Raw genomic sequence first — 22,996 nt, forward strand, 5'->3', positions numbered from 1 at the left:
ATCTACGCGCATACGTATAGCTCGCTGGATACATACTGTACAGTTCAAAATCTCTGAAGTTTCCTTCAGTTCTTTGAAGTACTTAACACTTGAAGACATATTTAGTCAAGAGCTCTGATGACCTAGAACTGGGAAGTTGAGGGACCTTGATAGAAATCAATAAATCTATCAAAATCCACTAAAAACAAATTCGCCTCAAAATTAAATACTTTCTGACAACAAGTGCGACAAATTCTGTAACCTATAAGAGTCAGAAAAGAACTTGACAACAGTACCAGCATCAAGGGGGAGGGGGAGGCTAGGCAAGTCTCCCCATGGGGGAGAGGGGGTCTGGGGAAGAGTACTGACTAAATCACTCCACTTCAGGACCCATTCATTTAGTCAGTGCAGCCCTCAAAAGCGTTTGCTCACAGTCATAGGCATAGAAGGCGTTATGGTTGGGTGCAGCCCCCCCAACCAAAACTATTTGTGAAAATTCGGGCAATATGCTGAGAATTTTTTCGGGCACCTACTGAAGAAAAATAATCTGCTATGAGTTTTTCAATGGACAAACTGATATTATTATGATCATTATTATTGTAACGACTCACCCAATAATTATAACGAATATAGAAGGGTGATAACACGGCAAATGATTGTATGTTATTGGCATGCGATGTATTAACCGATGCATGTCTACATGATATGCACATTAACATGTTGAAAGCGCGTAAAATTTTGGTAATATTTTATGAGCAAGTCGTTACAGACCCCCAAATCAATTTGAGCTCCTACGCCTATGCTCACAGTTATCACTGCTAACATTACCAACGAACACTGTATACAACAAACAAACGTTTTACTTGTCAGTTTTCACTACCGATATCTTTCGGCTCTGAGCAATTGGTATAATTTCCAACTTTGCCAGTCAGTTTTCAATTGCTTATTAAGTGGCCTCAAAGAAGTGTGTTGCCACAATGATGTCACTCTGGGCAACTCCCGTCATTTCCGTAGTTACCTGACAGGTGGCAAGCTACGATGGGTACTCGAGCACTGAGTTCATGAAATGATCGTATTCGTTGAAAGGCAAACTGCTTTCGAAAACAAGTTGATTCTAGTCGCCGTTTTGTGTCATTGTAAATTGCAGATGGTTTTGAATTTATTTGAAATGCCAACAAGATCCAATTTAATGCAAATTTTTGTAGTTCATGGGCTGGATTAGGCCAGTCTCCTGTCAAATTCATAGTGACAATTTTAATGGTCTAAACTTTGTGAATATTTTACTTTTTCAATGTGCTCTTTGCATACAGTAATTCTGTTACAAATATGAAAGGGACCGACTGTTCTTACAGTGACAAAATTGCTTGAATGAAAAAAAGTAATTCTTCAATTACTTGTAAAAATGAGCATGCACTTGATGAGATAATTCTACAAAGTGCATTGACCAATCACAATTTATAGTTTCGACAAAGCCTGGTACATATTTGAATATCCAAACAAGGAGTAAAAAATACAAGCAACGAAATAACACAACACTTTTAGCAACATAATTTAGACCTTTGTGGTACAGGTTAGCCTGAATAGTGTCCAGCAAAACACTGTTTTAATACGACCACTGCATAACATCCCATGCTCCAATTTTCATCTCTCAAAATTCAATTAAAAAAAATAGCAGCTCACCATCCAAAGAGATATATACGTTGGAAGACAAACTCATTGGAGGAAAAATGACGAATTTGGACTCATCAGCTCACAAATCTCACTAAATTATATAAGATGGCGTCTTCCCTTGTACACTCAGATATATGGGTTATCTAAGAGAGGCAGCTACTGAACTACTGTAACTTACACCGCCCCCTGTTAAATAAATGTATGTAACATTTACGTAATCGTCATTTCTGTTCCATTCAAGCTCCCCCAATTGAAATGCTCAATTCACTGCTAAACTTTTCTTTCGGCTGGGGAGAGGGGGGGGGGGATGGAGGGAGTGGGAAAACGACCTGAGATCTATTTTGATCGAGTACTCACTCTGTGGTGCGTGCATGAAGATGGATAAAAAATTGACAAACATCACGGCGGCGTAACAGATGGGCAGGGACCGAAGACCATTCTTCAAGGGGTTGTCCTGTCCGTCAAAACAAATCAAAAACAAAAGTAAGGATGTGTTCTAAGCTAAAAAAGGAGCCACCAAAAAACCCTCTCAGGACTTGACACCTCATTCTCTTCAACACCTAATAATGTATGCTGTGCTAGTATCCATGTAAATATGTAATTTGTAATGTAATTTGTAATTCATGTTAAATATGATTGATCATAAATGAGCAAAGCAGGATAACTGGTTTCTTATGTAAAACGAGCACAGTTCACATGGGGGTGGAGGCCCTCTAGAGTTTACTGCGACGTGAAAACACTTGACATTTTTTGTTGTTGCAATTATCAAGATACATGTACACCCCTTTATGCCATCAGCAGACATAAAGTCAGACTTCCATGGCAACAATTTATGAATAATAAGTGAGTTCATTCTCAAGTTTATAAAAAGAATTCACAATGCCTAGATATCCTATGTTGAAAAGATAATTCTTGCAGTAGCCTGCATTTTAAAATGACTTTAAAGCGCATCAAATAATACTAATAATGTTATATACTGTTCTGAGTCAAGTACTACTCACAAATATATATACATTTAAAAGAAATAGTCCAGGTCAAAATTTCTTTTTGATATATATGTTACAGAGGAACATAATCTAAGCATTTTAGTGAAAATTTGCATTCAATTCCTATGTACCGTTCTTGAGATATTGACAGTTAAAGTTAAATCTGATATTCTACCCAAGTGAACTTGAAGCAAACAGGTGTGATGTCATAATTGCACACTAACAGATAATGTTTTTATTTATTTTACTTTTCAGTCTATTGATTTTGAAATTTTTTTTTTTTGGAAAGGGTAACTTTGGAAAGGACCTTGGATTGGAAAGGGTTACTAGTTTGTCTAAATGGGTGGTGAAGTTTATGGAATACCGATACCTATATGGTACATTCATATTATGGATGCATCCAATTTTGGAGTATAAAATTAGACGAAAATATTAAAGGAAACAGAACATTATTTATCAGTGTGCAACAGTGACGTCACACCTGTTTGCTTCAAGTTCACTTTTAGTTCGAAAGGTGGCAACTTCTACTGTCAATATCTCAAAAACGGTACATATAGGAATTGAATGCAAATTTCACCAGAATGCTTAGATTATGTTCCTCTTCAACATATCATTTTGACCTGGAATATTCTTTTAATTAAAGTACATGTATGCAGTCATAATAATAATACCTTTTTAAGTACAAAATATCTGTAAATTGCAAACACCACCGCAGATAGGACACCAGACATTAGAGGCGAAATAAACCATGATGCAACTGCAATAAAATAGAACAACAAAAGAACATTAAAAATTAAGAAAACACATACAGTACATATCAAGTTTTCATGTTCAGAACACTTGTGTACATTTGTGATTTTATCATTTGAAAATAGATCTGTTTCCCTAAATTCACAAAACGTTGGAAGAAGTTTTTAAAGTTTAGATTTGGGCTGTTCATCTCAATTTTAAAGTGGATATTAGGAGAATAATATATGGGAGTTTACTTCAAATTACCAAACAAGAAAAGAATGAGTGAACGCTTTCTGACATTCCAACATGTGTGTACGGACAAAAACTACAGTTAATTATGGTAGCTAACACTCTGTCAACCACAATGAATTATCAGTTCATGTTTATATGGATGGTTACTCAAGTATACAGTACTTGTACAGTTAGTTCTTGGGCTCAATTACACATTGTCACTGTTATGATTACAGCACTGCACTGTATCATACAGTATGTATATTTACCTTCATGCTTGTATATACTCTGCACTGTGTAGAGTATGTAGTTATGTGTACAGTATGTTGAGGTTGACCTAGTTGTCAGATTTTGAAATATCCGAAAATGACTGGTTAAAATTTGGTTAAAAAAACCCACCTCGCACCAAGCATTCAAAGCCCAAAGTGTCTGGAATGTCTGAGGTAGAGTTTACTAGTCCAAATGCAACAAAGGGTGGAGTGTCTATCAAAAGCATTTGCGGTCACTCGGCCGCGACTATTCATCAGCGTGATAACAATAGTCTGTAAGGATATAAGTTCACTAAAAAAACTCTGTGCAGAAATGTTTACTTACTATCGTTTACTATTTTATGTGTACTGTACAGCACTGTACGTGTACCACACGGTATGTGTCTACATGCTTGCATTATATCTCCTGTACACCACTGTACATGTACCATATATTATGTGTACCTACATGCTTGCAGTATGTTTCCCATACAGCACTGCATGAGGTCTACAGTACATGTTTGCACATGTGTCCCGTACAGCACTGTACTGTACACATGCACCATACAATACGTGTACCTACATGCTTGTACAGTCTGTGTACTGTACAGCAATGAAAATGTACCCACAGTAAATACTTGTATACAGTACAGTTTACCTATATAGATAGAGCCAGTTCCGTGCAAGTCCAAGCTATAAATTACAAGTATAACATGTGACTTATTGGACAATGTAGAGGGCGCCGCTTAAATATTTTCTCCTGATGACAAGAAAAACAAGTGTACTGTACAGCTTAAAAAAGAAGATGAGTGTACAGTAGCTTGTGGGTTTTGTGTCACGCAGTGTTTCCAATGATGTGAAATTGTTGGTCACTGGTAGTAGCTCTATCATCATTGTGGCAGGTACAGTCATGCGATTTATCATAGACATCATTAGAGCCACTTTGGCAAATGTCTCTGACGTTTACTGCATTACACTAGTTACCTAACCCACAGCTTGTCATCTTTATTGCAAAGAACTGCTCGCCTACACCGTTCCCTTCGCCTTACCACCATAAGACCGAATGAATGGTTTAACTCAATTCAGAGATATCAATCAATTGCATACAATGTGCACCTGATGTAATTTATGCCTTAGTCATAGTACAGTTAAGATTGGTGAGGACAGATTCATACTAGGAAAGATTCAGAAAGATTAATGCACAGGAATATATTGTTTGCTAACTGACAATACGTCCCATTTACATCACAGTGTCCCATGTACATCACATAGTGTCACATTACAGCACACAATGTCACATTACATCACACGGTGTCACATCACATCAGTGTCACATAACAGCACACAATGTCACATTACATCACACTGTGTCCCATGTACATCAGTGTCACATTACATCACACTGTGTTCCACATACATCACACTGTGTTCCATGTACATCACATCACACTGTGTCCCACATACATCACACTGTGTTCCATGTACATCACAGTGTCACACATTACATCACACTGTGTCCCATATACATCAGTGTCACATTACAGCACACAATGTCACATTACACCACACTGTGTCCCACATACATCACACTGTGTCCCATGCATCTTAATTTTTGAGTTAATGTAATTAGTATGAATTAATTTCAATAGCAAATCAAGAACTTTTACGTAGCTTTACAGTAATATTAATACCAATTATTCCATATTTCAAGAATCCTGAAATTCTAGGTTCACATCTTGGGGAAATCAGTTTGGAATTGCCTTGACTATCTAGAGTAAGTGGATACCCTCTTCAAAGAACAGCCAGATGCATATTTTTGACCACATACAACAAAATGTGTCCCACATACATCACAATGTGTCCCACATACATCACAATGTGTCCCACATACATCACAAAGTGTCCCACATACATCACACTGTGTCCCACATATATCAAAATGTGTCCCACATACATCACACTGTGTCCCATATATATCAAAATGTGTCGCACATACATCACATTGTGTCCCACATATATCAAAATGTGTCCCACATACATCACAAAGTTCTGTGTCCCATACATCATATTTCTTAAGTTAAAATGTATTTTAGCACATCAGAATTTCAGAGCATATCAAGAAAGTTCAGACCTCCAGCTTTTCCTATATTTTTCAACATATATCAAGGATTTTGCAATTGAAGGGTTCACTGAGCTCTAAGGGTAATCACCTTGGACTTACCTCCCACTACAGTAAGTTGATACCCTCTGCAGGGCACAGCCAAATGTTTTTTTCTTTTTTGATCAAGGTTTTTTCTTGAGAATAAAATCAGTTCCACTCAAAGTGAAGATTTTCTAGGTCACTTTTTATTGATTTGGAAACACTGTTGATGTCTTTTGAACGACTCTCACAGTACTTCCTATTTATAAAATCTATTTGTGTTCACATGTGATCAGAGTGCAGTACTGCATGTGCTGTATGATATATATATCAAACAGCTGTGCTCCCTCCCAGTGCATGTGAGATACATGTGATGGCATTAATACACTGTAAGCTGCAAAACCAGCTGTGTTGTACATGTATGATGATCTAGTACTGCCAAATCAATATATTGTAAGCACATGGACAGGAATTAATCACCAATCTGAGCAGTTAAATGACTGGCATACAAGCTCAGGCAAATATATTCAAGGTCTATACAGAACATTGACATTTACAGAGCCAGCAAAAGTTTAAAGCTCTGTTTTAGTGCTGCTATATAATTCCAGAGTGATACAGTCATTGGTGGCACCAGCTTACACCTAATACACAATCTAGAGTGGGGGTGGGGGGAAACTAGTGAGCAGGGAATCTTACTTTAGAGGAGGAGGGCAATTATAAAACACTGATATGGGGGAGGTGTCTACGGGAATGATCGGGTGTCCCCTTTCCCCTCTGCAAAATGATTGATCTTTTGCCAATTTTTCACATACATATATAGATCCTTCCTAAAATATTTAAATTTTTATGGCAAGCAAGAACAGTTTCCAAAGTTTGACAAACTGTGCGGCGGCCGATATGAGCCAACAAGAAATGTTTTTAGCGGTGGACTTTGGTAGCCATTGGAAGCTGTTTCTAATACAACGGATTAGCCTACAGTAGTTCCATTTATTTGGATAATTACCTTTGGATAAGTACCTGGTTGTGGGAAATTGGAGGGGGGGGGAGAGGGGGGCAAGGGGATAATCTGGGTGGCAAATGCCTCCTTATTCCACCTCCACGTAGCACAGCCACTGGATACAGGGACTAATTTAATGTTAAAATTTCATATGGAAAGGTTTGCAATTTTGAAATCTGTCTCAAGATTGTTAATTATGTCACAACTATATATACAAAATCTGCTGTTTAATCAGTGATGTAGCATTTTGCGATTTGTGTTTATACTGGATAATTTATTCCCTATATAACTGCTTCCGGGTTTAACTGGCACACCTGAAAATCTAGTCGGGTCCTTTCTAACATAAAATGAAGCTTAAAAAGTTAACTTAAAGAAACAAATTCAAGCAAAAATTTTGCTTGAATTTGTGATGCACAAAACATTTCCCTACAGGAGTCGTCAACCAGATTCATGATTGTAAACACATTGTACACAGTCCTCCTTTAATAGTACAACAGTACATTGAGGGGTATTATACAGTGTGAAAATAGACCTAACTTTCATGGGAAATACTACGTTTCCCTGTGCACCAAAACCTCTGTCCTATACATATTTTGCATAGTTTGTATACATGTACATGTATCCCAATTCACACATTTTGCACAGCATTGCTGCAATGCGATACTGGATATATATGCTCTGCTAACAGAATGCATTTTAAATGGGGCTTTGAACACTGTAAACTGTCATTGTAGGCGGCAGACCCCGTCGAAAAAGAATTACGGAAAGTTCAAGTGTATCATCAAAAGGGCAATTAGGAGTTGCCAAAAATGCTAAACCATTCATGCCCTGTCTGTAGTCTGTACAGTACATGGATCTACCAATCAGAACCAACCGCCATAGAATTACTGACATATAGGACATTCCGATAACCTGTACTCCGTCAACCGAGGCCACTCTAGGATGCAGACTGTACTGTATATAAAGCACACTGTACTGTACTGTTTGTACTCTACTGTTTGTACTGGAGCTTGTAGCATTGAAGCCCATGCTGTACTAAACCATGTAATGTAGGTACCAGATTCTCTGAGGCATACATGTACTGTACTGCAGTGTGAGAAATTTGAGGTGAGAAATGTTATCCCAATACTGTTTCCTTTGTTACCACTTTCCATTCTGAAATTATTGCTTTGGTTTTCTCACCTCTAAAATAAGATTACTCCATAGAATTCACAGAGTTTTACAATAAACTCAAGACGTGTGAAAACCCTTGTCCGTTTGCTGTCCTTCCATTACCGACCTCATTAATATTCATATTTCAAAAATGGGAAGGAGTTGTGTTACAAAAAATATGTGAAAATTGAAGTACGTAGTTATAGCTAGTCAATGATGACAATTATTTGTTGTAATTGGGGATATTCATGATATACTTGTTCAAATGTCAGAAAATTAGTCCCAATGTCCTTCCGTTACCATGGAATTGCCCTATACAAGGTTTTCACAATTTGACCCCTGGTGACCCCAAATGACCTTTGACCTCCACCAAAAACAATAGGCTTCTTTAACTTAATGTGGTACTTCTACACACTACATATGGAATTTGTCTGTCCTTCCCTTCTTGAGATATCCTGTTTACAAACTGGGCATCACAAACCCACTCACACGCACATACTGTACGTACACACACATACCCCATCATGAATGCATCTAGGTTACGATTATCATCAAAACCCCAAAAATATAATTAAATAAATAAATGAACTTACCAATCATAGCTAACTGTTTCCAGTTTATTCCACTAAACTGGAACACGACCACATGGAATCCTACCATGGCTCCCACAATGCTGTGCGTCCCGGAAACGGGCAGCTTACAGAGCGTTGCCACAAGCATCCATATCATGGCACCTGTGCATTGAAAAAACATGCAACGTTTCAAAAACCGACGTTCCCATGTTTCTGAAAATCTAAGATACTGAAAACTTTGTGAAGGCAAACTTGTATATTAGCGGTTTGAAAGTCTGAAGTAATGTTTAAGTATTCACTAATTTTCAGGGTGGTTTTCAATCACTTCTGATTAAAGTCTTAATGCCACTAAAATGACCACAATTCTGTTTAACAATGAAGTTCATTTGCTAGATTTCTGTCTTCAGTGGTGTTTCATACATAAATGGAGACAAGTTTCCGAAATGTGGAACGTATTTGTGCCATTCAAGCTTTATTTTAATGAGAGTTACGCTTCGCTGGATGTTTTGAAAAGCATGTTCACATTCATACTTAATCATTCAAAACTTCCATGACAATTCTTTGAGGATCTCGAATATCTATAAGGGTGTCTTACCTGTAGTTTCATCTATTGCTAGATAGAGTATCTTAATTTTTTTTCTCACTCAGTACACAACTGTATATGTAGGTGAAACTGCGAAACTCCAAGGACTGCTTGACCAGTGGTCAATCACCTTGGACTGGGTTTCCCAGCAATTAACTGCCAGCTCAGGGCAATTTCACAGGTGATTATTAAGTGGGTCATGATCTCTTCTGTTTAAATGTATAGATCTCTCAAAGTAGGCCTAGTACATGACAGGCTGACTGCAGATAACTGTATTGTACGACAGACTGACCGACTGCAGATTACTGTACAGTTTTGGCAGAGTCCTGACTGACTACTGTACAGTAAGACAGACTGACTGCAGAATACAGTACTTACAGTAATTGCTCCATATTGAAGCTCAATGAACAGTATATATATGTGAACTGTGTACAATACTCCAGAGTTTACTGAATGCTTACCTCCAAGAGCAGCTACTTGACCCAACATCAGCGTTTCCTCCATGCCATCATATAACGTGACATCGAAGATGCCTTTCCGTATCGTGTCCGACACTTTGGACCCGAGCAGCACGGCTCCGGCCGTTTCAAAGATTGCCGCCAGGACGCACACCTGCCTGAGCGTCAGGACTCCAGCCCCGACGGACGTCGCAAAAGAATTGGCCACATCGTTTGCGCCGAGTCCAAACGCGAGGATGAATGAGAAGACAAAGCCCAAAGCCAACATCCACACCACTTCTCCTTGGTTCAGAGAGGACGGGAACTCTGTAGACGCGAGGTAGGTCATCGTGGTGCCGAAGAATGTCACAGAAGCCATCTTCAGGCTGGATCAATACCTTTAACACTTTGGTGAGCACTCCTCTGGTCGGAGAGGGATGAAACGTTGAGAGAGAACGAAGCAAGCTGATAATGGATTCAGCTGTTGAAAACTACCGTAACTGTGGTAAGGCTTCTTTGCAAGACATCTTACAGCTACGATTATATGGTTAGTTTAACATCAAAGTCTTCAAATGATCTGAAGATTTAAAGGACAGAAAAAAAAGAAGATGAAATCTCTCCGGTGTAGACAGTATCCTGAGTCCTATCCTTAAACTTAAACTCTATACAGAAGATTTTATTACCATATTTAAGAAATGCAATCGATACACGTGGTGACCGATGGTCAGTTTGCTTATAGGAAGGTGGTTTCCTGTACGGATGCCAAAATATTGTTCTCACTCTGAATCATGATAAACACAAGCATATCCAAAATCCTTTTTCTTGATTTTTCCTGTGCTTATAATACTGTACTACCTAATCAGTTACTTCATGATTTAAATACCTTTGTTGAGGATCCCTGGATTATGAACTGGCTGGCTGGTTTCATGAAATGGGTGGTCAAGGCAAATTAAATTGAATGAAGGTTTATACAACAAATCTGAAATCAGCGTTGGGGTCCCCCAGGGAGGTCCATTATCAGCACTGTTTTTCACAGTTTACACTGACAAAATAAGATGGCAATCTAATTGTTCTGTCATCGAATATATGCAGACGTCACATCAATCTCTGTTAGAATCTAAATCCTCACATTATGTGGATCAAAGTAATTATGAATCTGTGGTATCTCATGTTGTTATTGTCTGTGATAAAAAAGAACTTACTTATGAACCCAAAAGAAATGTAAAGAGGGCCATTCTCTGGAAAATGAAACTGGCATGAAAAAAACTAAAGTGTTCATCAGGACCAAATTAATGTTATATATTTTGTTTTATAGGGATACCTCAAGTTTTCTGTTTCATATTTTTTGCATTGAAATTACAATCATAACATACTTATTTGCATAAATTTGCATTATGGTAAGTTTTAGCCAAAATTTGTAGTTTTCAACTGTAAATTTGTTTTTTCTACATGAGTATCTAGAAACAATATTTCATTTATCAACTATCACATGGAGGCAGTTGTACAGTACATGGGTTAATTTATTTCATTCCTAAAACAGAGGTTCCTGATCTTCAATTCTTCGTTAATAATGGGCTGCTACTAAATAGCATAATTTTGATGTCACACACACATGACCAAAATAACGCAAAAGTTTTCATAAAAAGTAACTGAGATGATTTTTGAAAATTCTAATATTAAACATGAGGGCCTACTCACTGCCAAAGCAAGGAAAACTGTGATACAGGGTACGGAAGTTACCCGTACTGAACAGATGTACTTAGGGGTGTGTATAGACAATACGCTTAATTTTACATGTCATATTTCCAGAATTTTAAAGAGGGTTTATTATATATCATTTCTACTTAATCTTTTATTGTGCAATATATTTTAAGTTAGATGTAAGAATGGAAGTTTTTTAAACAGGTCTATATTTTACCTCATATTTATACTGTTCCTGCCTGCATGGGCGGCGATCATGGGGGGACGGTGGGACATGTCCCCCCAATATTTTAGGTGGGGGGATATAGTATCTAATATCCCCACCAATATTTGGTGGCATAGTTTTTTTTTAGCATAATTCTTGTATTTTTTTCATGATATCGCTAGAAATTTCAAAATAGAAAATGCTTAGATGCAACTTACAAGGCCTGGGAAGTGCCATTTCCTGCGATCTGGGAAGCATTTTTGGGCTAAATTTTCTTTTGCGCTTCGCGCCAACTTATGGTGGCGCTACGCTTAGATAGTTTGCCTACAAACTTCACCCCTCCCTTGGCAAATCCCTCGCAAGGAGCCTGTCTAACCGTGTCACAATTTGTTACTATATATAACCGATAGCTAGACGGACCGCATCCGTAATGAAAGGGGGCCGAAGGGTGGAATATGCCCCATGGAGCATATTTTTTTTTATGATATCTAAGTTTTATAGAAGCCGTTAGAAGAGGTTTTAATATTTTTACACCAATAAATTAACTGTGTCTGAGTTTTCGAAAATTCGTTGACCAACATTCTTGATCATACTTCCCTCTACTTGTGCAATATTAACCGGTCTGTTAGGGGTTGAAGGGGGTTTTTCTATATTGGTTGTCCATAGATGAAATTTTGTGCAACATTATGGGTATGTTTTTGAAGTGAATTTATTATTCAAATTCTGAACAAATAATGGGCTTCAAACCTTGAAAAGTGGGGCTAACGGGTATTGTGGGGCGTTACGTAGAATAACCTACAAAAGCAATGATCCACAGGAGATGCGATGAGGTCGAACATGATGTATGACTGCTGACAATCTTGAAAAAGGTTATGAATGAAAAAACTATTGGGAAAAGCTTGGTTCTCAGGCAAAAGTGTACATCTGGTTGGTCATTTTCAAGCCTGAGAAGTGCCATTTCCGGTGATCTGGGGGCTATCAAAACCAGAAATTTTCTTGTACGCTGCGCGCCAACCAATGGTGGCGCTCCGCTTAGATAGTAATTCGCCTGCACCCAAGCAAATGTCCCCCCCAATATTTGCAACAAATCGCCCCCCCTGCCTGCCTGGTACCATTATTTACTTGTAAAGGATCATAAAGAATTGGATCATCCTTGCGTTACTGTGCCAAAATTTTTAACCTAAATGTTAACACCCTTATTAACCAAGTAAACAATGCAGCCATGAGAGATTTTAAAAGGATTTCTCTTAAAATTCATAGAGACGAGAAACACCCACTCCATAACGAGCTGAAGTCATTTCTTCAACAGACTAATAATTATTTGAGAAATAGGACAATCACGCCAACATTTCGAAACTGTACGTTTTAAAAATTCTTTCGTTTAAAGGGCTGCCATATTTATTCAGGGTGTTGTTCCACAAAACCTACTTTAATCCATTTATTAAATTTTGATTTATCATTTGTGCATACATTACATGCTATTCTAAGCTGTATATACTCTTTAACTGGTTTTCAGTAAGTAAGTAAGTAAGTAAAACTTTATTGCTCCAAATAAGGAAATTAGTGTCTCGCACATAAAAGTTCAAAACAGTACAAAAATAAATGAGCATAGGAAAATACAACAGAATATATATATATACAGATGGAGATTAAAGAATGAGAATGAAAAACAGTAAGACAAGGACAGGATAAAAGATTATTGCAACAGCCTAGCGACGTAAGTTGACATTGAAAAGTTTGATTGCACGGGGAGTGAACGAGTTACGATAGCGATTAGTTCTCGTGTACGGCTGTCTCAGTCTGCCACTGCCTCTGTTAATTACATTGTCATTAAGATAACAGTGAAGGGGGTGGCAACAGTCATTCCAAACTGAATCTAGCTTTGTTTGAAGCAGTGACTGGTACACCGAGTCGACTGTATGCTGTTGACCTCCAATGACTCCCCCAGCTTTTCTAATTATGTGATCGATACGGTCCTTCTCGACTTTAGTGACATTCCCACCCCAACAAATAAGACAGTATCTCCAAACTCCGCAAATAATAGAATTATAAAACATTTGCATTGTATCGGTACGTACGTTAAATTTGGACAACTTTCTGAGACAATATAACCTGGTATTTAACTTCTTAACCAGGGCATCCACGTGACCATCCCATGTTAAGCTATTGTTGAGGTGAATACCCAGATACTTGTAGGAGTGAACCCTTTCAACTTCTTTACCCTTGATCATGACTGGAGGAGGTTCAACAGCATTACGGCGGAAGTCGATGATCATTTCCTTCGTTTTAGAAATATTCAATTGCAAGAAGTTACTGTCACAATAGTCAACAAATGACTGCAGCTGGCAGAGATATGCCCCATCATCATTACCACGAATGAGACCAGCCATGGCTGTGTCATCGGCAAACTTGATGATCGGACATATCTTCTCCTGGGATCTGCAGTCAGACGTGTACAAGGTGAAAAGAAACGGAGCTAGAACTGTGCCTTGCGGCGCTCCGGTGTTAGAGGCAATAATGTTAGATCGACAGTTGGGACCGAGTTTGACAAATTGGGTGCGATTTGTGAGATACTTGACAATCCAGTGAATAAACCCATGTGGGATGCCCATGTTGATAAGCTTTGTAGCAAGATTGTGAGGCTGAATAGTGTTGAATGCAGAAGAGAAGTCAAAGAACATCACGCGTGCAGAATTGCCATGGTACTCTAAGTGTGAGTACAGGCATTGAAGAAGTAGCAGTATGGCATCTTCACAACTACGGCTAGCCTTGTAAGCAAACTGTAAAGGATCTAAAAATGGAGCAACTAGAGGATTAAAACGATTTAAGAATAAACGCTCGCATACCTTCATTGGCACTGCAGTTAACGCTATAGGGCGAAGGTCGTTCATACGAGAGATGACAGAACATTTTGGCACTGGAATAATACTGGATTGCTTCCATAGATAAGGCACCTCCCCAGTTTTGAAGGACAAATTGTAAATTACAGTAAAAATGTGAGCCAGCTCTATTGCACAATGCTTCAAAACCTTAGGTTGGACATTATCGGGTCCAGCAGCCTTAGATGGGTTTAACCTGGAAAACTGCCGACTAACGTCCCCCTCGGACACCACTACGTCACAAGTATAATTTGTCAATAAGGTTTGAAGCTTACTATATTCATCTGTAAAATCTTGCTGGTCAAAACGGTTATAAAAGTGATTCAAATCATTGGCATAATCATGGCTCATTTCTGGTATGTGGCGAGAACTAGAGTTATTACTGTAGCCACTCATAAGGCGAATACCCTCCCAGACCCGTTTCATGTTATTGTCTGTGAACAGTTTCTCTATCTTGTCCCGGTAAGCGGCTTTCTCCTGGGCGATCACTCTTTTAAGCTCCTTTTGTACCTCCCTCAGTGCGCCCGAGTCACCCCTCTTGAATAGGCCCTTCTTCTTGTTGATGATATTCTTCACCTTCTTTGTGATCCACGGTTTGTTATTTGGGAAAACTTTGACTTCCTTCTTAGGGATGGTATTGTCAACACAGAAAGATATGTAATCACTTATTGTACGTGTCAGTTCATCCAGGTCAGCGCTGGCCTCCACAAACATATCCCAGTCTGTACTGTCCAACTCAGCCCGCAGATGATCAACAGCGTCATTGTTCCATTGTTGTACATGGATTACACGGGGATTCTCCCTCTTCACTTCAGTATATACTCTTTAACTGGTTTTCATACCCTATTTATAAAAATGTACTGTCATGTATTTATACTGGATTTTAATCAACTTGAAACTTGTGGAACTCACTTCCAGTAGATCTATACAGCAAACCATCCAGAAGACTACTACTAGTTGTGGGCCCTACTACTACTAATACTACAGTAGTACTAGCCTAGTCCTAACAAGGGCCTATTTTTGTATGACTATACTTGTAGTTGTACTTAGGCTAATACTTATATAAATTATAGTAATAATATATGAATCGTATTAGTACTACTACAAGCCTACGAGTAGGCCTATGGCTGTGTTATACGTAGGCATAAATTTGACATTTCAATCCAACATAATCTAGCCTAGCCAGTGCGACTGGCCTGGTTTCAACTTTCACTATGGGGTAAGTCGATAAGCGAAATTCTCACCAACAATAACAACACGGCGAGCTGTCGCGAGTATACAACTGTTTGTGGTAGACCTGTCGTTGAAGGTAACAAATCTCAGTAGGCTTATTTTCAGTGTAAGTTGCATGATACTGGTAATGGCAGTGACACAAATTCAGCTGATGGGCCACTTTATAAGAGGTCTGCTATTAATATATCTCCGATGTGATGATTGTTGCCTGTTGACGCTGTAAACTGACAATATCTACCTAGTTCTAGGCACAAGTACCGTACTGTCATAAGAACAGTTATACCTGGATCGAGTCGGAGATCACGCTGTACTAGAATGTATTGTTATGGTCGTAGACGTAACGTGTACGGCTATACAACACGTGCGAATCATATTACGTAACCACATTCTCCATGTGATATACATGTGGGTGAAAACGGGGTTTGCGCATGGGCAATATCAGAGTAACTTTTCAATTTGGAGGCGCGCCATAAGTTTAGGTTGCTCCCATTAGCTAAGGGGGTCATTCCTAAAATTGACAGAAAACTGTTTACGATCAAGGTTGATTCCAATAAGTTCATTCAATCTTGGCAAAAAGCGACAAAATAGTGGAACAATGCCAAACCATCAGTATATTGAAGCAACACTACAGCACTGTTGAAGGGGATTTGGAAGAAACTTTGGGAGGGGAGAAGGCACTTATTTCCCCGATGGTCCTAGTGGCTACCGTGACGGCCCGATATCCAAAAGATAATTACTTGGTTAGGGAGGGATACGCAGGCATTTTATCTCTATATTGACCCAAATGGAGTATGTGTTTATTGAAGACGACAATTAAGTTCTACACGACGCAGGGAACTTTGACTAGAAGTCTCAATCACTGAATCAAAGTTAACTTGTTCAGAGAAATCTCGTTCTATGCTTAGTGGCTAATGATGAGGGTGGGGGGTCTGAGCAGCAGATCACACCGTGACATAAAAGCAAGTAGCCTGTATCCAGTTTCATATATATCATAGCTATAACGTTTTCTTATGCCAAGTTTTCGTCGTGCCCGAAAATACTAGGTGTATATGTGTGCGCGTATATAAGGGTGGTGGGGGGGGGGGGGGCGGGGTGCCTTGCCCTCTGGCTATCCATTATTCCTAGCTGGTATCGAGTCGTACGTTCCCTTCTTATATTTTATAAAGAACCTCAACTCTAACCTTCTTACCAACAAATATCAACTTTTCTTGACTTCTTAATACTTTTTACAGGGCAGGGGCGGATGCAGGATTGTGACAGGGGGAGGGGGGTCTGACTGGTCCAGCCGCGCCTGAACGTAAGACTATCTAAGCGGAGCGCCACCATCGGTTGGCGCGGAGCGTACCAAAAAATTTTTGTACTTTTTTTTCGCACTTCCCGAGTATTCTAAGCTGCATATACCTTGCCTGAAAATATGGATCTCATGTCTTCAATTTCTCAATTGATGAGAAAAAAACAATCTATGAAATATCAGATGAATTGAGATGATACAAAAATTCATGCCTTTAGCCCCCAATCCCCCCCAGTTCCGTCACCACTGTTTGATGCAGGGCCGGATCCAGGATTCTGGAAGGGTGAGGGGTTTGCTCATGAAAAATTTGTTAGCGCATCCTAGCAGCCTACCGCTCTGTAACCTCACCGCCCCAAAAAATCGAACACCACCTCAATTTTGAAACTTTTCGGTCTGAAAATTGAGATTGTTAGGCATTTTTGGCACGTGTAGCACGCGTGCACACTGTAGTTCATTTGACGGAAAAGACACACCTGGCTGACTTGTGAGGATAACCGCTTTTCTGACGTCCTATACATGTTTAAAATTGGCGTTTAATTTAATTATTTTTTTCTCTCTCTTTTTTTCGGCCAAGAGCAGGGGGGGGGGGGGGTCCGGACCCCCTTGGATCCGCGCTCAATTTAATTGGTACCGTTTTGTTTGACAATTTATATTGCGGGACCGGTAGAGACATTGGTAAGTTTGAAGAAAAGGCAATTTCCGGGGCTATTTTCTTGGGGGGGGGGGGAGTTTGGAGGCGATAAAACACGAATCGTAAATTTTGAAGTCCCTTCGATTTCAAATGGATCAGAGTCGTATAAAGTTTGACTTAACAAATCTTCCAGCAAAGACTGGCGACGAGCTAGTAACGAATCTTCGGTATGCATAGAAAATATAACAAGTGATGTTGTTATGTTTAATGATTTTCCACGTGAGGACAAACGAGACTGAGTAAGTGTTCGTCCGGCCTGACAATTTTCCTCAAGCCACCATTTGTAGAAACAATTTTGACACAAAATGCCATTTTGAGACTACGTTTGGTGAGACTAGCTGCTATGTTTGACAGGCCGGTAGCCATGCTGAGGAATCGATTGGGACGGGGGGCAGATTGCCGTCCTGAGGGGAGGCTTTTCTCAGATGCAATCTCCCCCCCCCCTACATATTCCATTTTTTTCTTCGTACGTAACCTTACCTTGTTTGTAATAATTGAGTTAGAAAAAAAAGAAGAATTGCTCGTGTTCACTTGTGGCTGCTGTTTAAAGGCATTGAAGACTCGCCCCAAACCGTGTGCGGCCATCTGAAAAAAGTTCACTTTCCGTTGCTTGCAAGTGACGTTTGGTTCGTGTCGCTACAAAATGCAGACAGTAATGAAACGTGATACCTTGTTATCTTTAGCTGGACCTGAGATGTCCATCGCTGTATCGTTTATACACTGTGCTGTGGGTATTGACCGCAGCTGTATGTACTGACTGCACACTGGTGTCTGATTACCGATGGTAGCAAGCTGTGTGTTTGTATTTTCTGGGATCGATGGTGTTGTCTAACACTTCTGTTACACCTCATTCGAAACTAGGTCAGATTACCGGCATTAGACGTTTCTATTTGTGCGAGTCTTCACACCCTTTAAGCTTGTTTGCTGAGGAGCCCCTGTTGTTTTTACATTCTTATTAATTCTCAAGAATTGTTCTTTTATTTATAGTTCAAAACAAAGGATAGAATCCAACATCTGTCTCTCTGTTTAATCTCTGTCGTTTGTAGTAAGCGGAAATATGTTTCACTTCTATTTCTTTCTCCTATTAGCTCACATAGTAAACCCAAACATGACTGTCAACCACCTTCAATGTTGCATCTTTTTTGCTTCAGGCTGAATTTATCAATGCAATAAAAAAAAAAAAAGGTGTTAAATTGCAACATGCACCAATAGTGAATGCTTGTCAATGGTCTCATACTATTGAAATTCCAATTAATTGCTTAGCTATTGCATGGAAACTAGTCTGATGGGGGAAAAGGAGTGAAGTGGTCAAAGAGGTTGGAGCTGGTAAAAGGGCGAGGGGGGGGGGTGGGGGGAGTATCCAGCAGGTATAGGGCTGAAGGGGGTTGTAAAGAGGGATCCTGTTTCTTGTATTTAAAAGAACTCTGGACTGACAATCACCTTTTATTTCTAATAACATTACCTACCATTATTTTTATTGTACACTGTGACATAATTGTTCACTAATTTACAATCATTCATTTGTCAGAACTCTAATTCAAACCCTTTCTTCTTCTTCTCCCCCTCCCTGTTTTCATTTGGTGTCATCTGATTGGCTGATGTTTCTACCAATCACAGCAAAGCAGACAGCACTTAACCAAAGCTTGACATCATGTGACACACACTACTGGGACACGAGGACACCCAAATGAGATAACGATACACCAACATCCTCTCGCACACGGATGAGCGTCACTTTTTATTTTCGTCACGAATAAATATAGACTTTATTTACATTTCTCATCATATATATATATACATAGCAAATCCATGGAAATTGTCTTTACACTGCAAATGTACACATCGCTGATTGATTGTGTAAACACCTGGAATGCGACGAGTATGGTATAATAATAAATATTAACGTCTGGCAACAAACTGTGCTCACTTTATGCAGAGGAATTAATTATTAATACAGCACAGCATCATCGGATATAAAACAAGGGTATCGACTAAATACCGATCTCATATTTATATATAATGAAACCATTCACCCATTTTTGGCATAATACTCCTCAATGATTGGGACATACATTTTTCACATCAATCTTTCCACATCCCAGGACATCGTAGATACAAAAAGCGTAGGCTCAAAAACCTTCCTCCCAACTTCCAGGCTTGCAAGATATTCAAGAACAGTCAATAGTTTGTGAACAGAGTAATCAAAAAGAAACTGTATGAGATATTTGGACGAATCAACTTGCAATCAGTTAAAAAAAAAAAAATTGCATGTCCTACAATACCATCATGGACTGAGTCCTATTTAGTCACCCAGTCATGCCCTCCACCCCTGTCCTTTCACCCCTCCTCCTCCCCTCCTTCTCTTCCTCTCTACATGAAATCTCGAAGTCCGATCCTGTGTTTGATTCCCCCTCGCCTGATAGAAACATCTGGTTTCTGTGCACAACATGTTTATGAAACAGTCGATTGTGTTTTCCCAGTAATTGCTCCCACCTAGTTTATATATATATATATATATTTATATGAAGACAAAAAAATGAAACGCCAAACACTAGACGCTACGCACCTTCCTGGCAGAGCTACAATGCAATAAGGTGTGCATATATCTATATATCTATATATATATAAAAAAAATACATATAATATAATCCTATATATATATATATATGTATATATATAATCCTATATATATATATTTATATATAAAAAAAAATATATATACATATATATATATATATATATATATATATATATACATACATACATATATGACATCATGCTAATATTTCTTGATATAATAAGCAAGACATATTTGTGGTTAGATTACTGACACACAGGAAAATTGTCACCTCTAAGATCAAAAACACAAACAAAAAAGGGAGAAAAAGAAGAAGAGAATAAGAAAGTACCACGAGGCTTCAGATATAAAATTTGCAACTTTAACATAAAAGTAAAAGCTTGGTTAGGTAGGTAATATGTTGGCAGACATCCCCACTCGTAACCATGAGCGATGCCATATCGAATCCCAAATCCAGCCAATAAGTTTGAAAATTGCTCTTTCAAAACCTGGTTTACAATGTTTGCACTTCAGGTTTCTGTCGATAATTTACCTTGCCTAAATAACTAAACAATCAACAAATTGATATTTTTTATTTTACAGATTGGCTAATAACAAATATGTTTGGAACTAACTGGAATGCTCTTTTCAGGAGATTCCATTGGAAAACAAAAGCTAAGCAACTTCTGTAATAACAAATAAAGTTACCCTATTGCCTACTTGTAGAAATGGAATGCTCTTTTCAGGAGTTTCCATTGTAAATTCCTCCCCCCCCCCGCAAACAAAATTTAGCAAAAAACTCTTCCTCTTTCAGAAAGTCAAGGCACCTTGTTAGCGTAACATGCACACGTTTAAAGAGCTTTACGCTGCCACTGTGGTCTAAAGATGTCATGAGGTCTTTCTGTATCGACATCGGCTCTTTTCAGGAGCACTATGTCGGAGAACAAATCTTTTGAAGTAGGATGCACGAAATTCTTCATCAATGTCATCCTAAAAAATAATTCTCTTTGTTTCCTCATTGAATTTAACCAGCTTAACAAAACAATTATAGTTCCAAGAAAACATAAAAAAAAAAAAATTAAGTTTACCAAAAGCAACCCCTTGAAAGTGACCACTCTTGTACCAGATGTCTATGATAGGAGAACAATTTCATGTATTACCTGATACAATTTTTCACAAAGAGGACCTTAAACTCTATACTGATTATCCATCATTGCGAACCTCCCCAAATTTCTCCAATATCCACCCCCTTCCCCCCCACCCCTTCAACTCATATACACCAACCAGCCATACTATTCTACAATTCCCTTCTGTCCATTTCATATCAGCGTAAATACTTCCTTGTCTCCTTTTCCTTGTCTCCTTTTCAATATCTCATTGGAATTAAAAAGTGCACCTTTTGCATCGGCCTTAAATATGCCAAAAAGTTAAATTAATGGTCACCTATTGTTCCCATTCCCAGCAAATGTAGCCTGTCATCCCCAACTTTTGCCCCCATACTGATAAAAGTTTCATTTGAATTTATCATAAATGGTGAATTCAATCCCCCCCACCCCTTACTGACTTTCTGAAATTCAGTTAAAGGATCAGAAACTCCCAAGGAAATAACTTTTGGAAAACTTACTGACATTATTTTAGCATGATACCAGGGTTTTCTTATTTAATGTTTGATTTAAAGCAAACTGTACATTTTAGCATGCTAAAAGTTTGCATAAACACTAGGAGGTCCCAATAGAGGGTGTTTTTTTCTATGTCTATGATTCCACGTGACAATTTGTCTGAAATCTGAAATTTGTCTGAAAACTCTTGAATGTTCATACGGGAGTGAATAATCTGACTCGACCACCCAATAGTACATTAGCATTGGTGAGTTAATTTCCCTGGGGCCTTACGACACATACGCTGTAGGCCCGCATGGCAATGAACCCAGTGATGCTAACGTATGATGCTTCAATTAAATCAATTTGCTGTAAAATATCCTCTTGGCCCCAAAACCCACCAAAAAACCTAATGTTTGCAAGATTACACTGGGTGCAAGAAATACGCAGGCCTACCAGTCATCTCAACTTTGCCGAACGCTGGGATTTCCAAACACTGCACTTCTTACGGTGGAGGTATGCTAAATGTACATGGAATGAATGAGGTAAAGTCTTTCTTTATTACAATAAAACCTTAAAGAATAAAACTCTTCCTGTGTGGAAAGCCACTACCTGGAGACTTCACGTACTAAGATGTCATTGTTTTCGTCAAGCTCCAACTTGACCCTGGGGTGACCTTTGCCCAGATTTGGCGTCGAGGCTGACTTTTTCATGGCGATTGGTGATCTGTAAGACAGGGGGCTCAGGAAAAATCTTTTTCTCTCTCTTCTTAAAAGAAAACAGCAAAATAACAGTCTGAATGTGAATTAATTAAATTATTCTAAATACCACCAAAAATTTATCAATGTGTAAAAGTAAGTTGGCATGACGTTTCAATCCTAGATGACAAGTAACAGTAACAGAAGGGACAAAAACACGCACAGAATACAGAATATGTTAATGAGCATGGTGAACACAAAGAGGTAGATGTAAGAGGATTAGTAGACAAGGGATGGAGAGAAGAAAGAAAGAAACCAGCAGGGGAAGAGGAGAGGTAGGAAATAAACAGTGGAGGGACAAAGAGAGGATTAAGGGAAGGGGGTAGGGAATAAACTGGAGAAGGACAAAGACAGA

General features: G+C 38.7%; 2 protein-coding genes across 2 annotated transcripts in view; both read right to left on the reverse strand.

Annotated features, from left to right (window-relative positions):
* Window positions 1-16,070, reverse strand: part of LOC139976809 (sodium-dependent phosphate transporter 2-like) — a 31,629-nt gene extending 15,559 nt beyond the window's left edge. The window contains exons 1-5 of the mRNA XM_071985605.1: window positions 15,758-16,070; window positions 9,753-10,305; window positions 8,730-8,870; window positions 3,308-3,393; window positions 2,008-2,104 (exon numbers count right to left, since the gene is read on the reverse strand). Of these exons, the coding sequence (XP_071841706.1) occupies window positions 2,008-2,104; window positions 3,308-3,393; window positions 8,730-8,870; window positions 9,753-10,107 (679 nt within the window). The 5' untranslated portion in view covers window positions 10,108-10,305; window positions 15,758-16,070. The remainder of the gene's footprint in view (window positions 1-2,007; window positions 2,105-3,307; window positions 3,394-8,729; window positions 8,871-9,752; window positions 10,306-15,757) is intronic.
* A 3,367-nt stretch (window positions 16,071-19,437) lies between these two features.
* The window catches only part of LOC139976803 (uncharacterized), a 63,608-nt gene continuing 60,049 nt past the window's right edge, over window positions 19,438-22,996 (reverse strand). The window contains exon 29 of the mRNA XM_071985594.1: window positions 19,438-22,609. Coding sequence (XP_071841695.1) covers window positions 22,492-22,609 — 118 coding nt within the window. The 3' untranslated portion in view covers window positions 19,438-22,491. The remainder of the gene's footprint in view (window positions 22,610-22,996) is intronic.

The sequence above is a fragment of the Apostichopus japonicus genome, chromosome 12 (genome assembly GCF_037975245.1).
Source record: "Apostichopus japonicus isolate 1M-3 chromosome 12, ASM3797524v1, whole genome shotgun sequence".
Lineage (NCBI taxonomy): Eukaryota > Metazoa > Echinodermata > Holothuroidea > Aspidochirotida > Stichopodidae > Apostichopus > Apostichopus japonicus.